Here is a 24824-nt window from a genome sequence, read left to right on the forward strand (position 1 = left end):
TTTCTCACTAATTGTTGTTTTTTCTTTTATCAAATCGTGAACAGTCTAAATAACTATTTTAACAATCTAAAAAAAACTGCATTGTGTAGTTCGGATTAAGAGGCACTGAAGATGTTAGTCCCTTTAATACCAACCAGAAATTGGTTGTACGCATGCATCTCTGTCTCTGATAACTTAATAAGTGAAACACAAAAGTTTATATCTAAAATATTGATTGATCCGGTGGTGGTAGTGTCTCAAATCAAATTTATCGTATTTAGAAAGGCAAGGAGTTAACTAGTAATATATATCCTAAGCTCAAATCTCATCACTTACTCTTCTTTTTTTTTAAAAAAACCAAAAATCTAATGAGCATTCTCAAACAAATTTATGATCTTATGCTTACTTATAAATTGTGTAGCGAAGTACATTATTCTTTATTTTTAAGCTAATATGTTGCTCTATTTTTTTTTGTGTACAGTTGCCAAATTATTTAATATTAAATTGAAAAATTTGCCTCCTAAAAATATTAAAATACCAGATCCTTTCTTCACAACTCGTAATTTTTTTTATAGAAAATAGAAAGCTAATATTTATTTTTTCAGAAAATTTTAATAATATCTAATTATGTTAAAGAGATTTTTTGGTACAAACTGTAACTTTGGAAATCATAATTTTAAAATTAATTAATTCTAATATGAATTTTTTTCCTTATGGTAAAAATTTTATTTTTTTGATATATGAATAATAAAGTTATGACCTAACTTTCTTTTTAGGAAATTGAATTTTTCTCTAGAAATTTTTTGTTTTCTAAAAATTCATGTAGAAAATTTTGTCTAAAGAAAATTATAAAAAAGGCATATCCAAAAGGCTAGTAGGATTTAGGGAGAGTTAATATATGCAATCTTATCTAAAATAATTAAAACGACTATTTTTTGGCTTAAATACTAATTTTCTAGATCATAAAGGAGCAATCGTATCATCTTACTAAGGCTTATCATCTTTTCTTAAAAAAATATGATATTTGTAACTAAAAATTATTTTTATTTTCATAATTTTGAAATGTGATATTTGAAAATCATAATTTTGAAATTAAATACCATTGGACATCCCCTTTATTTCTAAAATTTACGATCGATTCCACCTCCTTTCCATAATACCCAGAATACCTAAACTTACCCTTCAGCAGCTCCCACCCACACCCTGTGGATCCGTCCGTGTCCACGATTGTTTGATTATTTAATGAATCTTACTGTGGTGTTTTACTTATTAGAATGTTAATTTTGATGTTTCATTAGATGAATTGCCTAAATATAAGTTATTATTAAACTCCTCAATTCAAATTTTATCCATATTAATATTAAATCTTAAGATATTAATTTGTTGGTACTATATGTAATAGGAAATAATCACAGTAAATGTCTCATTTACATTATTTTTGAACATAGTTATAAACACTAAGTTTTCTGTATCTGAATTCAAACACAACAAGTTTTTTTGCACATAATTATAAACATTGTCTGAAACAGGAAAAAATCACAAGTGTTTACAGTGTTTTTGAACATAGTTGTAAATATTATGATTTTTTTTATTTGAACAAACACACAACAAGTGTGTTTGAACATAGTTATAAACATAATGCATGCAATAGGGAAAAAATCACAAATGCCTTATTACCCGTTTACTGGTGTTTTTTTGTATATGAACAAAAATATTATAATGATATTCAAAAACACAATAACTGAATTCTGATGACTTGAAATGCCCTCTGACTGTGTATATGTTGTTTATGATTGATTATTTAATTATTTAAGTGAATCTTAATATGGTATTTGCTTATTATAGATAATAAGAATGCTGATTGTGATGACTAAATATAAGTTTATCAAACTCATCAACTCAAATTATGTCCATATCAATATTAAAGTCCAAGATATTGATATGTTGACATTGTATGCAATGGAAAAAATTACAAATGTCTTATTACTCGTTTATAGTATTTTTGAATATATTTATAGTATTTTATATATAATGACATTCAAAAACATTATAACTGAATTCTTATGACTTGAGAAATCTCTTTTGGTTATGCATGTGCTGCTTATAATTAATTGTTTGATTGTTGAAGTGAACCTTAGTGTGATATTTTGTTTATTATTGATAGCTAGATTGTTTGTGATATCTTCTTACATGAAATTCCTAGATGTAAGTTTTATCAAACTTTTCAATTCAAATTTATGTCCATATCAATTTTAAGGCCCAAAGATATTTATATGTTGACATTGTATGCAATGAAAAGAATACAAGGAAGTTTCTTATTATCCATTTATAGTGTTTTTGAACATAATTATAATTTTTTTAATATCTGAACGAGAACACTAAAATTGACGACTTGAAATCTCCGGTTGTATGTTTGTATTTGTGTTGCTTATGATTGATTGTGTGATTATTTAAATGAATATTAATATGGTATTTTGTTTATTATCAATAATTAGAATGATGATTTTGATATTTTCTTAGATAAACAACTAAATATAAATTTTATCACACTCCACAATGTAAATTATGTCCATATCGATCATTATAGGATTGCCACCTACTCTTGCATATGCCTCACTAAATGCCTATCGCCTCACCTCCACATGCTTCTTGGACTCCTTGGCTGGAATATGGAGTTAGGCTATAAATATGACTTTATTTTCTACTTCGGTTGTTCTCTTCTCAAACTTGGTGACTTTATTCTAGAGTTAGTCCTGCTCCTTTATCAAGGTTGGTATAGTAATTGATGTATATGAGATGTAATCTATCAATACCATCGTAATATAATGATTCTATATAAAAGAAATGGTGAAGTTAGTATGGAAAACTATAACATTGAACTAAGAGGAGAAGTGGTTGTTGGTCCTTACCATGATATTGTTTTTATGGGCATCGGTGAAAAGGTCCTCGCTCAACCTCACATATAGATCTTTTGTTAATCCCAGGAGCATTATACCTCGATTCCACGTGGTAATCTCATGCAGAACCTCCCACTAGCAGCTCGTCTTACTCATATGCAGGTTGAAAGAGAGAGAGGCCACACCCCCTTCAAGCCACCTCAGCATTGATCATAGTTGTCTGAGTCTTGCTTTCTCGGGTGGAACTCGAACACACTGAGTCGATGGGCCACTTGAGGGGCTCGACAAGCTGTAGGGTCTCGCCCCTTGTAGCTATTGTTGATATTGCTGGTGTTGCTCTTATTACTATGACCTCTCCATCCGAGATCCCCAAAAGTGGGAGGACTTGGGAGCGCTTGAAACTCTTCCCTCGTGGAAGGAGAGGCACATGCTAATTGGGTGATAGTGGTGGCGGTGGAGAGGCATATGTTTGAAACTCTTCCCAAGATCATAGTTGTTTATTCATTACGTCTTATGCCACGGCCTGACACTCCTCCTTGGGCATGCTACTATGCCTAATTCATGATTTAGATGAGGTCTAGATCTTCACAGGTGACTACGACTCTACCTCCTATATCACTGTTCGTGCTCAACCCTCTCCCCTCAATAGGAGGATTGGGAAGAACTAGCGTACTTCTTCTTCCCATGGTCTAAGGCAGCTTAGAGAATGATGTTATAGAAGTTCATGTCTACAAACTTAGATCAATAATAGACTCCAAAAACTGTGAGGGGAAGAGTCTCAAAACCAACCCCCTCCTGTGGGACTTAGTGCTATTTCAACAAACCATTATTTGTTCATCTGTTAGATGGTGTTGTATTTGGACAGGGCATGAGCATTATCATGCAGTTCTTGTAAAACCCACTCGGCTTCAAAGAGGCATTGATAAACTTTTGATCAGCCCATGACAAGTTTATTGGCCACCTTTTTCTTGAAGCAATAAAAAAAAAACCTTCGTTTCTAGCTCTTATTCAAGCTCGGTGCCACATGAGCAACATAAGATATTGACTTTATAGCCACTTCAAGCTGAAAGAAAGTATATTGAACTCTTGAAACAAATCAAGCAATGTTAGAGTGATGTTGATCCTTCATCATTCCCCAACAAAAATCACAAGGTAACATCAAGTGTTAGGCACCACATGACCAGACAAAATCCTCCATCATTAAAAGACCTTAACAAACAAACGATTGAGGGAGAATCAGAGCTCTCTAATGCATCAATATATGTGTAGAGATCATGATTCAACATATAGGGTTGATCACTCAAAAGGTTATGAAAAAACTGAACTTGACTAGAATATAGAAATTATTCCTAATTTCTTCTAAGTCCTTGAGATGAATGTATCAATTAAAATTGAATGATCATTTCAAAGATGGCAGGATCTCACTGTCCCGAAGGAACGACCTCCCTCTTAGTAACAACCTCAACCCTTTCAAATAAGGAACTTTAACTTGTGACACCGAAGGAGCTGATAGGATTTGGTGATTCGCTTGAGTCTGATCTATAAGCAGAGGAGAAAGAGATTAAACTAGAAGACTGTTGGGAAGAAACATGTTAATGCGGAATAATTCTTTTCCCTCTTTGTGTATCAAAATAGGTTTCTCATCAAAATACCAACTTGATATCAAAATGCTAAATCAATCAGCACAGCATAGACAATAGAACAATAAATCAATTACTAAGACCAAATCTTTTTAACGTGGAAAACTCAATGTGGGAAAAACCACGGGACCACAGTCCACCTCAAACTTCCACTATCAATAATAATGACAACAGGTTTACAGTAGGTCTTCTCTAGAATAACTAGAGGATCAGAATAACATCAAGATCATAGATCTTGGCTCAAGAATAGCATATCTTCGTCACATAGAATGGATTTCCTCAAAAGAGAATTCTAGGTCTCACGAAGTGGATATCGTAGGAAAGTACCTTAGAGAGGGTAAACTGCAGATCAACACCGTTAGGATTGTAGAGTTTGCTGCAAGGATTCTCCACATAAAATTTGGGCCGAAACTAATAACATTTGGCCACTGATCGTCAAGCAAAAAAACTCAGAAACCTTATTTTCTCTCTCTATTTCTTTCTCCTCTTTTTTCTCATCACGCCGCTTTGATTTGTTGATTTGGGCTCAATAGGCCCAATTGTCCAAGCCCACATACGGGCTGGACCCAACAATTCTCCCCCTCCAGCTCATATGGTGGGCTATACCAAGCCCGCTCTTCGCCTACATGCTTCAAGCTTCTCTTTAGGCAAAGACTTTGTCAACATATCTAAACCATTATCATTGGTATGCACCTTTTCCAACTGTAATTCTTTCATCTTAAGCACATCACGAATCCAGTGATATCTCACATCAATATGCTTGGATCTAGAATGATATGTTGAATTCTTGGAGAGGTGAATAGCGCTCTGACTGTCATAGTAAACAGTATATCCTTCCTGTTTCAAGCCCAATTCCTGTAGAAACTTTTTCATCCATAAAGCTTCCTTGCAGGCTTCAGTAACTGCTATGTATTCTGCTTCTGTGGTTGATAGAGCAACACACTTCTGTAACTTAGACTGCCAAGAGACTGCTCCTCCTGCAAATGTCATCAAGAATCCCGAAGTGGACTTCCTGGAATCAGTGTCACCTGCCATGTCTGCATCTGTGTACCCTTCTAACACAGGTTCATCATCACCAAAACATAAACACAACCTGGAAGTACCTCTTAGATATCTTAATATCCATTTCACTGCTGCCCAATGTTCCTTTCCAAGATTTGAGAGAAATCAGCTAACAACTCCAACTTCATGAGCTATATCTGGCATAGTACAAACCATAGCATACATCAAACTGCCTACTGCAGATGAGTAAGGCACTCTGGATATTTCTTCTTTTTCTTTCTCACTTGTAGGACATTGTTTTGAACTCAGCTTGAAATGACCTGCAAGTGGAGAACAAACTGCTTTAGCTTTACTCATGTTGAATCTTTCAAGAATCTTTTCAATGTAAGTCTCCTGAGATAGCCAAATCTTCCTTTTCTTCCTATCACGAAGAATCTTCATGCCAAGTATTTGTCTCACCGATCCTAAGTCTTTCATGGCAAAAGACTTACTTAGCTCTCTTTTAAGCTTTTCAATTTTTCCAACATCATGGCCAACAATCAACATATCATCAACATATAGCAGTAAAATAATAAAATCATCATCTGAAAATTTCTTCATAAACACACAATGATCAGATGTGGTTCTATCATACCCTTGGCTCATCATAAAGGAATTAAACTTCTTGTACCACTGTCTAGGTGCCTGTTTGAGTCCATATAAGCTTTTCCTAAGCTTACATACCAGATTTTCTTTTCCCTTGACTTTGAAACCTTCTGGTTGCTCTATGTAAATTTCTTCTTCTAAGTCACCATGAAGAAATGCTGTTTTTACATCAAGTTGCTCAACTTCTAAATTCAAGCGGGCAGCCAAACCAAGAACAACTCGGATAGAGGACATTTTCACAACCGGAGAAAATATTTCTTCAAAGTCAATACCTTTCTTCTGACTGAATCCTTTCACAACTAGTCGTGCCTTGTATCTTTGTTGTGAGCTATTATTTTCAGTTTTCAATTTATAAACCCACTTATTCTTGAGAGCTTTCTTATCTTTCGGCAGCTTTACCAAGTCATAGGTGTTGTTCTCAAGCAAGGATCTCATCTCTTCTTGCATGGCTTTAACCCACTCACTCTTATTCTCATGTAGAATAGCTTCTTGGTAAGTTTCTGGCTCTCCCCCATCAGTAAGCATAACATACTCATGTGGAGGATATCTGGTAGAGGGTTGTCGCTCTCTAGTGGATCTTCTCAATGGAATCTCAATTGGTGGTGGAGATGCCTGTTCAGTTGGTTCAGCATCATCAACTGTAGGTGTATCATCACTAGTATTCTCACCACAATCTTCTTGTTCATCTCCCCCATGATCATCATGAACTACAGGTGAAGGAACTGGACCCAAACTCCAAGGAATATAAATAGAGGTTTCTGGCTTCTCAACATTATCACCATCATCAAACAATTGGTCTTCAAGAAACACAACATCTCTGCTTCTAATAATCTTCTTGTTCACTGGATCCCATAATCTGTATCCAAACTCTTCATGACCATATCCCAAGAAGATACATGCTTTTGCCTTATTATCAAGCTTGGACCTCTCATCTTTGGGAATATGAACAAATGCTTTACACCCAAAGACTCTCAAATGATTATAAGATATATCTTTTCCTCTCCATACTCTCTCTAGAACATCACCTTGCAGAGGAACTGATGGAGAAAGATTTATCAGGTCAACTGTAGTTCTCATAGCCTCCCCCCAAACTGACTTTGGTAACTTGGCATGGGAAAGCATACACCTAATCCTTTCTTCAATGGTTCTGTACATCCTTTCTGCCACACCGTTCTGTTGAGGAGTTTTAGGAACTATTTTCCCAAGCCTGATACCATGGAACCTGCAATAATTCTCAAAAGGACCCCTGTACTCGCCACCATTATCTGATCGAACACACTTTAGCTTTCTACCAGTTTCTCTTTCAACATTGACATGAAACTCCTTGAAAGCATCGAGTACCTGGTCTTTAGATTTCAAAGCAAAAGCCCACACTTTTCTAGAATGGTCATCAATAAAAGTAACAAAATAACGAGCACCTTCAAGAGTTCTAGTTTGCATAGTACAAACATCAGTATGAACTAAATCAATAACATCAGATCTTCTAGATGATGGATATGTCTGAAATGCAACTCTATGTGTTTTTCCAACTAAGCAATGATCACAAGATTTAAGAGATGTACCTTGCAACTCTGGTAAGAACTGCTTTCTAGCAAGAGTTTGAAGTCCATTCTCGCTGATATGTCCAAGCCTCTTATGCCAAAGATCTATACTTTCACCTTTTCGAATTGCATTAATCTCTCCTTTGTGTAGCTTAGCTTCCATGACACAATTAGAGAACCTTTGCCACAATTAGAGAACCTTTAGTGAGTTTCCATTTACTTTCACCAAAATAATGTGCAAAGCCCTCATCATCAAGTCTATATGTAGATATCAAGTTAAGACAAATATCTGGAACATGCCTTACATCTTTGAGTATTAATTTGCTCCCAATACTGGTCTTCAAGCAAATATCTCCAATACCCACAATCTTAGATGTACCATTGTTTCGCATTCTAACATTACCAAAATCACCAACAGTGTAAGATCTAAAGAAATCACCATGAGAAGTAACATCAAATGAAGCACCAGAGTCAATTACCCAGTTACTGTCCTGAGCTACAAGACTGACACAACCTTCATCACAAACAATAGTGATATTACCTTCAACAGCAACTGTATTGGTCTCTTTTTCATTTTTCTTCATTTCATTCTGTTCTCGCTTCCAAAATCTACACTCTTTCTTCATGTGACCTGGCCTATTACAGTGAAAACATTTGATATCTCTTCTAGACTTGGATCTTCCTCTATAACCATATGAATTTCTGCTATGACTTCTTCCACGTCTTTCTTGTTTTTTAGTAACAAATACACCAGAAGAAGATTCATCATGTTCTTTCCTTCTTGCATCTTCATTTAGTAAACTGTCTTTAACCATATCTATGGTTAGAGTCCCCTCTGGCGTGGAGTTACAAATAGTCACCACATACGTTTCCTAACTTTCTGGTAAAGAGCTGAGAAGTAATAATCCCTGCATCTCATCATCTATATTCATTTTCATAGCAACCAACTTGTTTGCAAGACTCTGAAATAGGCTTATGTGCTCAACAATGTTGCCACCATCTTCATATTTCAAATTTACAAGCCTTCTAAGGAGAGAAATTCTATTTCCCACTGTCTTTTTCGCAAAGAGATTTTCTAACCTTTGCCAAACAACATCAGCTCTGATTTCATCTGAAATATGCTCATGCAAGTTTATATCCATCCATCTTCTAATATAGACAATAGCTTTTCTATGTTGAACTTCCCATTCTTCATCGTCCATAGTAGAAGGTTTATCTTTAACCTTGATAGACTTATATAAATCTTTGCAATAGAGCAAATCTTCCATCAGACGCCTCCAAGTGGAATAATTTGATGAGTTCAATTTAATCATACCATCTGACTCCATTTCAATCACACAAGAAAACTAGCACCAAACAACCTGATGCTCTAATACCACTTGTTGGGAAGAAACCTGTTAATGCGGAATAATTCTTTTCCCTCTTTGTGTATCAAAATAGGTTCCTCATCAAAATACCAACTTGATATCAAAATGCTAAATCAATCAGCACAACATAGATAATAGAGCAATAAATCAATTACACAGTGAGACCAAATCTTTTTAACGTGGAAAACTCAATGTGGGAAAAACCACGGGATCACAGTCCACCTCAAACTTCCACTATCAATAATAATGATAACAGGTTTACAGTAGGTCTTCTCTAGAATAACTAGAGGATCATAATAACATCAAGATCATAGATCTTGGCTCAAGAATAGCATATCTTCATCACGATGGATCTCCTCAAAAGAGAATTCTAGGTCTCACGGAGTGGATATCATAGAAAAGTACCTTAGAGAGGGTAAACTGTAGATCAACACCGTTAGGATTGTAGAGTTTGCTGCAAGGATTCTCCACATAAAATTTGGGCCGAAACTGATAACGTTTGGTCACCGATCGTAAAGCAGAAAAACTCAGAAACCTTACTTTCTCTCTCCTCTTTTTTCTCAGCACGCCACCGCACGCACGCTGGAATCATATCTTCTCTCCTCACCTTCTCTCTCCTTTTTTAATTTATTTGATTTGGGCTCAATAGGCCCAATTGTCCAAGCCCACTTATGGGTCGGACCCAACAAAGACATATAAGACCTTTCTTATTTTCTTAAGAAAATTTTTACTTTGAAAGTTCGAATGCTCTAAATGCACTTCAAAGTAAATGGTGGGCGAGTGTAAGAAGAGTCCTATTTATAGACCCTGAGTGACCCATGGCTATCGACGCCAAATCCTTCGGTTAGCAAATGGTCCGTCATGATTAAAGAGGTGACAACCCCCCATTGGCCAAAGATTATTCGCCACATAGATTGTAATCCCTCCAAATCCTCGACCATTTGGCGGACCACTATTTGGAGCTCCTTTGTTGAGTCACTTATGTGAAATCCCAAGTCTTGATTAGGGTATGCTAGGAGCCAGATCTCCTTGGATCTAATATAACTACACATGATATTCCTACAAGAAGTCAAGATAATAAATATAGCTTATACACATTGGTCAAGCTCCACAGCAAAACCATCACATAAATAATATCCAAAAATGATAAAGATTATAAGGAGTGAGCGGGACGAGGATCATAACCAACAAGCCAACTCTTTGAGAGAGATGACCTTTAATAATAACATGACTGAATCGACTCAAAGTATTACCTCAGACGATTGCATGGTCGAAACAAGTTGATGTGTTATCCTCGATGATAACATAATCGAATTAGCTCAAAGTGCTACATTCGATGATAACACAATCAAATTGATTGAAAGGTTTTACCTTCAATGATAACATGATCAAAGGGTCTGAAGTACTACCTTCAACAATAGCATGGTTGAATTAGTCTGAAGTCCTACTTTCATTAATGGCATGGCTAAATCGGCTTGAAATACTACCTTCGACAACAACACAATTGAAATGGCGTGAAGCATTACCTTCGATGATAGCATGATTGAATTGATCAAAAGTGATACCTTTGATGATAGTGTAGTGTATTCAGCCCTGAGTGCTACTTAGGCAACCTAAAAAAATTACATTATTTACAAACTCATTTTTATGTGTAGATTCTATAGCCTAGATGATTACATCATATTTCGACACTTCTTTGCTTGCTGAAGCACGATAGGGGAGGAGGGGCTTACATGATGGTAAGATGGAATGATATCTCATGGGCTATCGATACCTCAGCAACTCATGACCAACACCTTAATAAGATATGGCTGACACTTCAGTAACATATGACCAATACCTTGAAACTATATTAAAGGAGGACGGTTATATTGATGGAGGAATCCTAAATAATTCTTAAAATATCTAGATTTAACACATAATTAAATGTATAATAATGATCGAATAACTCAGATAATCACCTTGAATTTTTATCTCTAATTCTTGCTGATGCTCTCTCAATTCTCATGGTCATCTTTGATTTAATCCAACTCTTCTTAGATTTTATATTAAATTAGATCTTCCAAACTCTATTGCTAATTTAAGTATCGAAAGGATTTTGTCGGGGTATGTCTTCGATATAGTCTTGTAAGATCTCAACACGAGGATTTGATGCTCCCACTCCAAGTCATACTACAACATTATTATTAGGAAAGGATCATAGATCTGAAATTGGACAATCAAACTATAATATGATAGGACCAAATTCTCTTATTATCGAGAATCTTTTATCGCATCAATTTTCCGTTCTTCACAATAGGATAAGTATTAATGAATTGAATTTTCACGTTTGCTAAGAGAGAAGACTTACAAATCAAAAGAAAAAAAAAGATGCACACATACGCTTCTTTAGCAAATTCTTATTACTAACCTTTGTGTCTTATTTGTTTCGTATTCAAGCATTTAAGGTCAACTCTCCCAATCGGAGGATTCCTGCCGGCCATCAATTTACTACTTAGGTCGTGTCTAAAAGGAGCCGTGTGAGGCGTGTGACTGACTGGGAGCGGAACAACAGTTGTAGTGATGGCGATAGCTGCTCGCTGGATTCCACTGTAGCCAAATGATGCTGATGATGGTGTTGGTGGAATAGGAGACCGACTAATTGCTTCCTTACTATATACTTAGTTTCGTGATCATCCTTGTTTTAACATCGATTACATTTAGTTTACAATCCTTGTATATTACAATCTTGAATAACTGCTGCCTTATATCCCTATTAATTATTTTCCGAGTAAAGATGGATAGAAACTTGTGTGCAGGTTGTTAGGGCAACAGACATTGAATGTGACAAAGTGACACGACGCTGAAGAAATCGTTGTAATGGCAACAATTATTCTTGTGACGTTTCTCATCGACGAAGAAGATGATTGGAGATCAATTAAACTTGTCAGACGTCCATGTCAATGTGCTGATGCCAGCCGACCGGCCATGGCTCACTCGATAAAAGATGCGAGAATAGACCACCACTCCGTGTCTCTTTTCTACTTTATCTCTCTGTCTTTCCCACTTTAGAATCTGTATTGTTCTCTTCCCTCCTTTCGGCCCGTCCAGCGCCGCCCCAACGACCAAAAAACAAAAACCAACCACCGACACCGTCCAAGCCATGAGAAATGGGAGTCGAGCTCTATCTTGAGATCATGCCGTGGGAATCCCATCTGCTTGGCACTTGAAATCTTTTGGCACCGAGAAGATCCAGACTTACACCGTTGCAATCAGGTCAGTTGTGCTTCTCTTGGAAGAATTCTCAGCTACAGGGCATTTGTCTTAGTGATTTCACTATGGCTTTAGCATTTTGAGGTGATTGCTGCCAAAGGATTTGGTTTTAACTGGTTGCAAGAGGATGGGTTGGGTGTGTGAATTGATGTTCTTTTCCACCATATATATGATGGTGCTTTGCTACTAAATTTTTTTATTTTTGTTTTACTTTATTACAGGTATTCATGTTATTTTCTTGGCTTCTCGTTGGTTTGTTGTTTCGAACTGCCAGTGTTGTCATCATCCTGTGTTGTATATATATATATATATATATGTACATCTTAGCAGCGATTCTTTTGCGATACGATCGCTACATATCAGCAAGCTTTGTGGTGTCTCGTTCCTGCTTGAATTGTTACCAAGCGAAGACTAAACCCCAAATGATGACAGCTTGCTTTATAGAGTGAAGCAATACGATTGCTTACCCATTAATTCCAGTCAGAAAGCTCTCTTTTGGATTGTTCAGTATAAATTTATTAGCTTATGTTCATGCATATGGCTCTTAGTGCGTATGATCATCAACTTATAGGATTGGGAAGATCTGGTGGAATTATTTCAAGCGTATCTTTCTTTCTTGGGGACCTCCAGTCAGTTCCATCAGATTTAGGTGATATGTTTGAAAACAGATATATAGCTTTATTAATTGGATCTCCGAACCAACAATGAAAGAAAAACAGAACAAACGCCTGTGCTACTATTGTCAGGACAAGATTTGTTTTTTCGGCTTATTGTTGTTCCCAGCTATTAGAATGTGTATCAATAGAAAATTGAGTGTTTTTTGTACAAATTTCACAGGTTCTACAACTCCTGAGCTATTGCTTGTAAAATCAAACATGGGACTAATTTTCTGCTATTGATTTGATTTTATTATTAGTGTGTTTTTTGTGTTCTAGGTGATTCATTCTATTGGTTTTCACAACACTGGATACTGAAAAACATTTTTCAGAAAAATTTAGTTAGATTTTATGATTTCTTTTGCCGCTCTCATTGGTCTCGTTTCTTGTGGCTGCAGCATTAGAGGGGGAAGGAAGGCAAAAGACACATGGCAATCAGTGGAGAGGAACTCATAGTGCATAGCAAAAAGGTTATGGTATTGTTTGTCAGAACTAGCTATACATCATCTCGTGCTCATCCTCTGGTTTTCAGTTTGGTGCTTTGCATTCCTATGCTGTATAGTTCTTTTCCTAGGCTATTTGGTTTTCTGGTTTCTGTTTCTCCTGTTATCGTCTGCACAGCACTTCTTCTTGGACTCCTCCTAAGTTATGGTGCACCAAATATACCCGAAACTGACGAAGATGACAAAGGGACTCGGGAAGTTTCTTCCTTGAAAATTGAGGCTACTGCTACGGATCTTGCTGTCAAGAAGACTGAGAGATTTTTGGTTGAGAACCAAGTGGGAAATAGAACAGAGATACAGGAAATAGGAGAAAGAGAGGCATTATTGAGTCAAAGAGATGATAGCACCCATAATAAGTCAGAGGGGAACATACGTACTACATCTACACGATCTGAGGGAGATGAGAAAGCTGATATTGTTCTAACTGCAGGATTAATGGGCAAGTATGAAAAGCTTGAGACTCAAGATGAGGATAAATTGATTCAAAATAGAGAACTTCCACGTCCGGAGATATTGGAAAGCAAAGGAATATCTGTAGAAAAGCCAGCTGAAGTAAAAGAAGTGAGTAAAGAAGTTGGAGCGTCTTTTTCAACTGATCCATTAAAGGGTCACATATTGGCTATTGCTGAAGCTCCTTTGGATGACCAATTTGATTCAACTCTAGGCTCCCCTTGGCTGCATATAGATCGACATGATACTTCATTTGATTCTGTATCAGACCATACAGAAAGTTCTTCTCCCAGTGCTTCTATGATTGATACCACTCCAATGCTTGATGAGCTTCACCCACTTTTAGGATCTGAACATCCTCAGTGTGCTTCTATATCCAAGGATGACTCAAATGTTGCTTCGCAAGAGTTATTACTGGGTCATGGATCAGATGATGATGGGAATGAGAATAAAGCTAAAAATCATGAGAATGAAAAAGATAAAGAAGCATTTGAGGAGAAAGATGATGTAACTATTGCTGCTGTGGAATGGACAAAAGATGATCAAAAGAATGTCACGGATCTTGGTTCATTTGAGTTAGAAAGGAGTCAACGATTGGAGAGTTTAATCTTAAAGAGGAGGGCAAGAAAGAACGTAAGATTTCTGACAGGGAATAATCCGAAAGGCGCCGACTATTTAACGAGCATGGATAAAGTGTCACACTTTCATTTCCATGTACCACACATTTCTGCAACAAGACATAATCCCTTCCGATCCCCTGATGATTCAGAAGTTTCAATGGGCTTACCACCGATTCCCAGTTCAGCCCCTTCTTGTCTGGCAGACAGAGGAAACCCCTTTGACTATCTGTATGATTTGGCAGATGAACATAGCAGCCACATAGATGAGAATTGGGAGCAGAAGGAATTTATGTCAAGTCCAAATTGTGAGATGTTTAGAAGTATCAGAAGCTTCAATGTGGAAGGCATGGAACTTGAGCAAGAAAGGCATTGTTCGAGGTTTGATCCCAATTTTGAGGCAGAGAGGATGGATCCAGAGGAGGAAAGTTCTTTTCAGAGAAAATTCAGTAACAGTGGTGACTTGAAGGTTAGTTCTACTCCTGCATCTGTCGCAACTGTTGAATATGATGCTAAAAGGAAAGTTGAATCAATTGATGTGGAGGAAGAGATGAATGATCTTGTTACTAATGATCACGGAATTGTTTTAGACACCAAATTTGTCATTGAAGAAACCTGTCAAGATAATGATTTTGGATCGGTGGAAGAACATACCAGAGAAGAAATAGAAATAGATGCACCCATCTCAGATGGTGAGGGATTAAAAGTAATTGAAGAAAATCATGACAAAGCAACTTATTCATTTTCATCGGGGGCAGATGGGGTGATTTCCAAAAGTACCTTCCATGAAGAATTGGCTAAGTTGGAGCAAACAAGGGAACACTCGGAAATATTTTTTTCAAATTCTAATCTTTTCGGTATGGATAATAAAGCTGATGACTATCAATTTCTGTATCCCATCTCTGATTCTAGCACATTGGCAACAGAAGAAGCTATGTCTCGAATTTCAACAAGTAATGGAGGTCTGCTTGATGCAGGTAAGAGAATTGTTTTCTGATGCATTGGCAAAGTCCTGATACTTTGTCGTTGGTTCATTTGGTGAATTTTCATTTCCACAGATAATGAAGCTTCTAGTGCTAGTTCATCTTGGATGCAAACAGAAGTTCTGGGAGTGGAATCATCTCAAGTAGTACCTGATTTAGCTGATGTTAAATCCTTCATAAATCTTTTATCTATCAAAGGAAGCACAGTAGAAAAATTTCTGTCGCATGATGAAGGGCTTTTGATGACTCCTCAAGGTATAGTTTTTACAGAAGTAAATGAAACACGATTAAAGAAAAGCAATAAGGCTGGACAGCATGATATTATTGAAAATGAACTTTCACCAGTCCAAGGGGATTCTGGTCACTTGTTTTCACCTGTGTTTCCAGAACCACCGCATCTTGATATTGTGAATGATTTGTCTTCTTTTCATGATTTATCTTCCTTGGTGACTGAATCAAGTGAGAGTGCTACGGTTGATATGATTTCAAGCACTTCAAAAGAAGGAAACATGATCGTTGATGCTTTAACATCTTCTTTTTCGGAGGTTTCACACTTTTCTGGTGATTTGGTTTTGTCCAAATTTGACAAGGAACTGCTAGTAAGAGATAAACCTCAGATACAGTCCCAGTCATTTACTGATGATTTTGGAAAACCTCATACCAGCATTTTGGACTTGTACCCGATCCCTGAGGGGAATCTAGAAGATCTTGAACCTGCTGAAGAGGAAGTAAGCTCCCCAAATCCTAATGAAGTTATTTGTTTATCTGGGTTGCAGATAACTGAAGAGCCTTATATGAATATACTTGACATCAAACAATTCCCTTTCACTGATGAAGCTAGTCATAGTCTTAGTAGGGATTTTCTTATTCATGAGCTAGAATTACATAGTCCTTCGGTCCTTATTACTGATGTTTCCAGTCATCATGGTGCAACGACCGAGTTCCAGTTGGTTGAACTAACAGAAAGCATGGACTTCCCAGTGCTTCCTACGATGGAGTCTGTGTTTGAGGTGAAGTTAAGTCGAGATTCAGCTGAGTCAAGAGATGTAATCCAGAATGCAGTCTGGGGTGGGAAAAAAGTTCTTGATAAATTAGAAAGCTCTGATGAGAACCATCCAGAGGTCCTGGAAGCAACAGATATAGATGAAAGCCTGCTTTCAGAGTTGGATAAAGTTGGGGACTTCCATGCCGAAGAAAGTACACCTGATCAACTGGGATTTGAATTGATGATGTCGAGTGATGTTTCATCCGATTGTGTAAGTACCGATCCTTCAAGTTGTGGTTTGCATGTCTGTCCACGTGAGCCTGAAGTTTCTATAGGTAAATCTAGTGTGCTTGCCAATATGTCACAAAGTATATCCTCTGGTGCTGACCTTGGTCGAACTGAAGAGTTGCATTCAGTGGTAAACAATTTAAAAGACATGGAATCTGAAGTTGGGACTTCATCATTTTGGTCATCTAATGAGGACCTTGAGGGGACTGTTTACAATCCTATGCTACAAATCCTTGCATCAAGCTCTATTCAAGAAATGGTATCAGTGATGAATAGACCTCATGAAGAAGATGTGATGTTATCTCTGCTAGACTCGAGATTTGACAAGTCATTGGCAACAGATTCTGTGCTTGAGCCACGTGCAATAGTCATTGCTCAAGGGGGTCATGAGCAAAGAGTGACTGATACTGATCTTCTTGTTCTTGAAGCAAAATCTGTTGAAGACATCCACTCGGCAACCCAACAAATTACCGAAGAGCATGTATTTAAACCTATGATTCCTGAAGTTATACCTTCCGAAAAGGAGCCGAAGAAGATACAGTCAGACTTCCTTGTTCTTGGAGCAAAATCTCTTGAGGACATAGAAGAAACAGTTGAGCATCTGAAAGCTGAGGTCCTCGGAGTGCGGCCTGGTGATGACATTCGGGAGTCTTGCTCTAGAGTGGAACGAAATGAACTTAAATTAGAGGTTGGAACAGTGCCAGAAGATTTTGGCTCCAACTCTTGGACCTCAATGAAGAATCAGAAAATCCAAAAGTAAGCCTGACTATAGCTCAATTTCAAGTTAAAGTTCAGATAATGACTTGTGGTTTTCCTTTTCTTTGGTTATCGGGTTCATTCGGGTAGTATGGTTTAAATCAAACTGGCTTTTTTCTTTTCCTGGGAAGTGATTTCTTCTACATGGTGATTCTTCTCAAATGAGTTCTTGATGTTTTTGATTTGCTTGTCGATACTTTATTGGCTTTTTCTTTAAACAATGTATATCATTTTTCAGTTTGCAGTCAGTCGAAGAGATTGTAATTAGTTTCTATCGCTAAGTGAATCTTACTGTGTAATGGCATTGAGAGGATGATGAGTGAAGAATGCATTTGTTGTTGACATTCTTGGACTCGTTATCATGTTGATCTCTCTTGGGCTAGTATTTTCCGAAAGGCTCATGGGGTGGGAACCTGAAAAGATTTCAGTGGATGAGGCCATGGAAATTAAACCATGCAAGATCAGAGAAAATTCAAACCTTGCATTGGAATTAGATCCCATGGAGAAAGACGTTGTCAGACAGCAATGGTGCCTTGGCCTCTAGGGCAAGTTCTTGGGAACTTAGATTTTTTTCAAAGCTTTTATTCCAAAACTTTAAAGAGTATGTATGTCCTCGAAGATGACATGAACGAGGTTGTTGTTTCTTTTGTTTCTCTTTCTTTGAAAACTCAATTTTTTAACTCCTCATTAAGAGGGTCATCTCTATCCCCACTAGGATTTGATTCTCCATACTTCCTCCCCTTCAATATCTTCAAGCAGGGCCAAGTTTGTTAGAATATCCTCTATAGAGGGAGATTCCTTTTCTTTTTCGATTTTTGGCTTTCGAGAATATTCTTAATTTTTGTGGGATGATTGATCATAAAATAGATTTATATCCAATTAGATTAAAGAAGCGAATCGTAAGAGAAGATGCCTTGAAAGGTGTCATTACCGAAGAGTGTAAATATGCCTTAACGAAGTTGTTTGGCATTTGACCTCACCGAAAATGATGCCTTTTTCTCCACCCGAGAGAGCTTATGCCTCTTTTAAGATTGAAAAGGTAGTGTTTGGCCATTCTTAAGATAAAATGGACATCTTGTTCGATAACGAGAAACTAAGTGGACTTTTCAATAAAGAGAAATAACTAATTACTCTAATTTGATATTTCATAACAGTAAAAGAAATAAAGAGAACAAGTAAAGAAAACTTATAAGAACTCCCAGTGGTGTCCACAAAAAAAAATCCAATTGCAAAATTGAGTTCGTCTTTATGCTACCTTTAGAAAACTAGAGGATATCCATCCTACGTTTTTCTGAGGCAGTTCTACGAATCCATCCAAACATCATTTGCAATGATTCCCTTCTTTAATCAAAGTCCAATTATGAGATAGGGTGATGTTTCACATGATTATTTCGATTGATTCGTTTATGCATATAACATTGAATGTACTAATCAAGTGAATATCATTGGGTCCTAATCATCATCAAGCTATGATCCTCAAGTTTTAGAAATGAAAGAAGCACCATAATCCTTTGATTGATGAAAGAACAGATCTATGACATCACAGTGAAAGAGAAATGATCATAGAGTGGCTAAGACACCAACAATATCAAAGTAGGGCTACAATCATGATGGATTGGCAATATAGTCGTTGCGATAGAACAACGATGTAGACACGGTGATGGAGTAGCAATGACGGAGCAATTGAATGCTTGAGAATACGAAAAACGATTGCAGCTAGGGTTAACTAAATATAATGTAGTCGATTTAGGGTTTTTCTTATGGTCCTATCATAATTTTAAGATGTTTGTCATATATAATCCTATAGTCCAGATTGTATATTTAAATTTAATATTTATTTAAACCAATAAATTTAAATATTACATAATAAACATTAGTGAGAAGATATGATTTATCATTAATAATGATTTAGTGGCAACAATAATAATATTTATCAACTAAAATATCAAAGAGAATGTCAAAGAATATTAGATCAAGTGGTGGACATTATCATAGAGAAACCAAAGATAATACCAAAGACAACGATGAGTGAAGATTGACAGGCGACTACATCAAGCGGTAACTAGGGTTTGTCTTAGGAGGGCGAAGAAAAAATTTGTCTCTTTTATTTATAAAAATATTATATCTTGCTTAAGTCTATTCGTATGAATTTTGATGAAAAAATATATTATATCACCAAAATTAGTTTTAGTAATAATAATAATAATAATAATAATATTTATTAACTAAAATATCATTTATGATAATCATAATATTTTTATCATATATAAAAAATATTTGTGACAGAATTAGTGACAATACCATGACCAATTTATATATACAGGAGATTTAGTGAGGATATATTAGTGACAAATGATAGTTTGTCATTAAAAAACTTTTTAGTGACAACCTCGTCAATAAATTATCATTGAATGATAAATTTAAATGTTTGAGCATACAATCCATGGCTAATGACATGTTTTCTTATAGTGCAAGTGTAGAAGAAGATATTGAAGTTAGTTTTTTCAACATTAAAGAAATATTTAATGAAACATGAAGAGCTTAATTCTGGGAGTCATGATTTAAAATAATTTCAACGTCACTTACTAGTTTGGTCGACCGTTATCCAAGGGCCTATTGAAGATTAGAAGTCTTGCCTAGCCTACTAATTACAAGTGCCCTGCAAGTCAATCACGTGAGTGATGACACATGATACGCTGCATAATCTTTTTGGTTATTATTATTATAGCATTTTATCACTTTATATTGATGATGAATATATTATGATGTCTTTGGATCTATGCAATGAGAATTTGATCATGATGAGATCATGATAGTGAGATTAATTCGTCTATAAACACAGATCCTAAATATTCCCGATCATAAGTTACTCGAGAGGGACATCAAGATACCTGGATAGATCGGTATGCTATGTTGAATCTCGAATTTTGATTATAAAATCAATTGATGAGTTTATGGACTAATAAGCATTTGAGATAAGTGATGTATGAGAAACTTCGATCATGGACTTGAATTAAAGTAGGAGAATCAAACGTTGGGCTGGAGAGCATCATATCAGAAATTGGACGTTAGGCCGAAGGATTGGTCGACATTCCGGAGGATGGACTTTGTGTCATGAGTTCGGGCATCGGGCTGAGAGGATCAGGTATTACGCTAAGAAAATTGAATGTTGTGAGAGGTCAATATAATAATGAATCATGCAATACATCGAAGGAAAGAACGATGCACCGAAGGTTCGGATAAAGTACTGGATGAATAGATAATATAACAAACAACGTGTTGAAGGCTTCATGATTGTAATTAGAGTTGTTAAGTCTTGATTGAAATTGTTTAGAGTCTAATTGAGTTAGTTTTAGGGCATAATCATGTCAACTTGATTAGGAGCCCATTGGGCCTAAACTAAGGTCAAAATGGGCCTATTGGAAGGCCAATTCAGTGACCTGGGGTTGGGTTAGGTGGTAGTACCACTAGGCCCAAGCGGTGGTACCGTTAGGCCTATGCGATGGTACCGCTTGAGATTTGGAAAGCACGAATTATGCTTTTCTGGGAATCCCGATGGTAGTACCGCTCAAGTAGGTAGTGGTACCACTAGAGCCTAGAATCCTAAGCTCTATTCAATGGTGGTACCGCTAGAGCCCATATTCCCAGGCTCTATATGGTGGTAGTATCGTCCGACGCGAGCGGTAGTACTGCTAGTACCTCAAAAACTCGATGATTTAAATTTTTGGCTCTATTTTTTAAGTCATTTGGTGTCTATAAATACTCCACTCATGATTGCTTAGTAAAAGTATAAAAACTTATGATTTGAAGTATGTAAACTCTCTTGAAAAGTGTTGAAACTCTTTCTTCTTCAATTTAGAGGTCAAATTGAGAAGTTGTGTGGTTTTCTTATAAAAGAGAGGTGCGAAGGTTTTCTCCTAAGCCTATGAAAAGGAGAAAAAGTTGTAACAAGGATAGTTGATCTTTGCCAATTGAAAAGAAGAAAGATAATGAAAACTGGTGGCCTCGAGGGAAAAGGAATTGGGAGAGAACATAGGTTGGGACGATCGAACCACTATAAATCTGGTTTACATTTCTCTTTATATTTTTTCTTGCTATTACTAACTAATTTAGTTGCTCACTACTCTTAATCATGTTCTAAGTTAATTATATTTCCGATGTATATTTTTTGATTAAAATTTTTTAAATCGAAACTTTATTTTGAAAGCACTATTTCACCCCCCCCCCACTTAGTGCCTTTACGATCCTAACAATTGGTATCAAAGCCAGATTTTCTTAATTAGTTTAACACGTAAGAGAGATTAAATGACTTTTTCTAGCAATCAAGAGAGTCACTCTGTCACTCGTCCTCCTATATTTAGTGGGACGAACTACACTAATTGGAAGACACAAATGTAAATTTTCTTGATTTCTATGGATTTTGATTTGTGAAATATCATTGAATGTGGTTTTAAAAAATTTTCTAAATTGAGAAATGAATGAAATGATCTTGAAAAAAAAATATTTTCTTTAAATGCTAAAACTATGAATGTTTTATTTTGTGCTTTTGACAAAAATAAGTTTATTCGTGTTTCTAGATGTGAAACTACACATGATATTTGACACGCACTTGAAGTTACTCATGAAGACACAAATAGAGTAAAAGAATTTAAGATTAATTTTTTGGTACATAGTTATGAATTATTTAGAATGAAGTAAGTGAAACCATTGGTGATATGTACACCTATTTTACGGATATTGTTAATGGTTTAAAAGCTCTTGGTAAATATTATACTAATCTTGAATTGGTTAATAAAATTTTAAGATCTCTTCCAAAAAGTTAGGATCCAAAGGTAACTATAATTCAAGAAGTAAAGAACTTGAACAATTTTCCTCTTGAAGAACTCATAGGATCATTAATTATTAGGATAATAGAGGCACTGAGAGGGGGTGGGGGTAAATTAGTACTTTCAAAAAATTTCGGTTTGAAAGTTTCGATTGATGAAACCCGTATCGGAAATGTGTTTAACTTAGAATGTGATTAAATATAGTAAGCAACTAAATCAGTTAGTAATAGGAATAATAAGTATAAATGAAATTCAAACCAGATATATAGTAGTTCGATCATATCGACCTACATCCACTCCCGATTTCTCTTCCCTCGAGGTCATTGGCTTTCACTACCGATCTTCTTTTCAATGGGCGGAGATGAACTATCCTTGTTAGAACACTTTCTTCTTTTCATAGGCTCAAGAGAGAACCTTTACATCCCTCTTTTATAAAAGATCTTATACCACCCTTAGAAAGACTTCTAAACTCAAGAAAGAAGATACTCAACACTTTTCAAGAGTCTATAATACTTTTATCCTCAAGAATTCTTTCCCATTTCTTGTTGCATTAAGCAAGCATGAGTGGGGTATTTATAGGCCCTAAATGGCTTAAAAAATGGAGCTAAAAATTTAAATCCTCGGGTTTTCGGGGTACCGACGGTACCACCACCTGCATTGGGTGATACCACTACTTATCACCCTGAGCACTAGCGGTACCATCGCCTGACATAGCCAAGGAGACTGTGTTCTAGTAGTACCATCGCTTGATACTAGGTGGTACCACCGTCGGGTTTTCTAGAGAAGTATATTATGTACTTTCCAACTCACAAGAGGTACCACCGCCTAGCCTAACCTAAGGTCAATGAATTGGCCTTTCAATAGGCCCAATGAACTCCTAATTAGGTTGACATGGTTACACCCAAAACAAACTCAATAAGACACTTAAACTACTTTGATAAGACAATTATTGCAATCATGAATCCTATGTTGTCCGACATGTCATGAATCTTACTTTGGCATGTCATTCTTTCCTTCGGCGTATTGCTCAATCCATCATCATGTTGACCTCCCATAACATTTGATCTTCTTGGCACAATATTTGATCCTTCTAGCCCGATGCCCAATCTCTAACAAGATCCACTCTGGCCCAACATCTGATTCTCCTGCTTTAATTGATTTGTCTTTCCATAATTGAAGTTTGTCCTACGGTACTTTTCTCAAACACTCATTATATCATAAACTCATCAATTAATTTCATCATCAAAATTTAGGATTCAACAATCTCCCTCTTTTTGATGATGACAACCAATTAATGACGGAGTTTTAACTAAACTCCCCCTATCTATATGTCATATTGAAATAAACTTGAATTTAGAAAAAGATAACCTTCTAATGCTAATGCTAGTTAAATTTGACTTTCTTTACAAAGGTTATATCAAAATAATCATTTCACACTTCATATGCATAGTTAAAATATCATTATATGTATCATAATATCAAATCATGAGTTAATATATCATTATATACATAATTCTAAATCATCAAAATTTTAAAACAACAAAGAATATAGTCAACTTCTCCCCCTTTATCATCAACAAAAAGCAGAAATGTGTAAGTTTTTATTGAATTTCAGATTTTGATGATGAAATCAATTGGTGAATTAATGATCTAATCCATGTGTTGAGATAAGTGATTCAGGACTAACTACGATTGTGAGAAAGGCAAAATAATTAAAGAAGAATCGAAGTTGGGCCGAAGTCAATGATCAGGCATCAAGCTGAATGAATCGCGGGATATACTAAAGGATCGGACGATGTAGTGAAAGCTTGCTGGAAGTTTGCTAAGAGTTTGTCGAAAGCTCAACGGAAGTTCGCTGGGAGTTCGTCAGAAGATCATCGGGAGTTCGCTGGAAGTTCACCGAGAGTTCGGTTGAACAATTGACATACCAGACAACTTAGATTACGTGTATCACAATTATTTTAGCCTTAACTATCATAGTTAGGACTTTAGTTTGAGTTAGTTTTGAGAAAAATCCTACTAACTCAATTAGGGGCCAATTGTGCCTTTAACAAGGTTGAATTAGGTCGATTGGATGGCCCATTCAATCATTTGGAGCCACGTCAACCGGTGACACCACCTAGACTAGTCCTGAGGCTTAACTTCCCAAGTGGTTTAGGCGATGGTACCATCGGTAGTTAATGCTGCTAGGCGATGGTACCACTAGAGCCCAGTCTCCGAGGCTCTATTAGGTAGTTATACCACCCAAACTATGCAGTGGTACTACCTAGTGTCAGTCTATAGGCAATGGTACCACCCAATAATAACGATGGTACCATCAGTACATTAGAAACCAGGAATGAAACACTTTTTAGCTATATTTTTGAAGCCATTGGGGCCTATAAATACCCCCACTCTTTTTTACATGAAAGACCACAAAAGTGTGAACAAAAGTCTT

At 36.3% G+C, this 24824-nt stretch overlaps 1 protein-coding gene across 3 annotated transcripts; it reads left to right on the forward strand.

The window, feature by feature from the left end:
* Window positions 1-12099: 12099 nt before the first annotated feature.
* Window positions 12100-17905, forward strand: LOC103998339 (uncharacterized). Of its 3 annotated transcripts, none has more exons than XM_009419788.3 (3): window positions 12100-12326; window positions 13378-15526; window positions 15608-17905. In XM_009419788.3, exons 2-3 carry the CDS (start codon window positions 13408-13410, stop codon window positions 17563-17565), a joined length of 4077 nt encoding a protein of 1358 aa, XP_009418063.2. In that variant the 5' UTR covers window positions 12100-12326; window positions 13378-13407; the 3' UTR covers window positions 17566-17905. The 3 variants fall into 3 exon arrangements, with proteins under 3 accessions (XP_009418063.2, XP_018674145.2, XP_018674146.2); XM_018818600.2 differs by lacking the exon at window positions 12100-12326 and adding an exon at window positions 12332-12459; XM_018818601.2 differs by lacking the exon at window positions 12100-12326 and adding an exon at window positions 12340-12407.
* The last annotated feature ends 6919 nt before the right edge of the window (window positions 17906-24824 follow it).

This window comes from Musa acuminata, chromosome BXJ1-5 (assembly GCF_036884655.1).
Source record: "Musa acuminata AAA Group cultivar baxijiao chromosome BXJ1-5, Cavendish_Baxijiao_AAA, whole genome shotgun sequence".
Taxonomy (NCBI): Eukaryota; Viridiplantae; Streptophyta; class Magnoliopsida; order Zingiberales; family Musaceae; genus Musa; species Musa acuminata.

Bases quoted from the DNA above. Each gene is read 5' to 3' on its own strand.
- LOC103998339 (XM_009419788.3), top strand. From the start codon at position 13,408: ATGGCAATCAGTGGAGAGGAACTCATAGTGCATAGCAAAAAGGTTATG. The intron at 15,527-15,607 runs GTAAGAGAATTG...TCATTTCCACAG, and splicing joins TGGAGGTCTGCTTGATGCAG to ATAATGAAGCTTCTAGTGCT.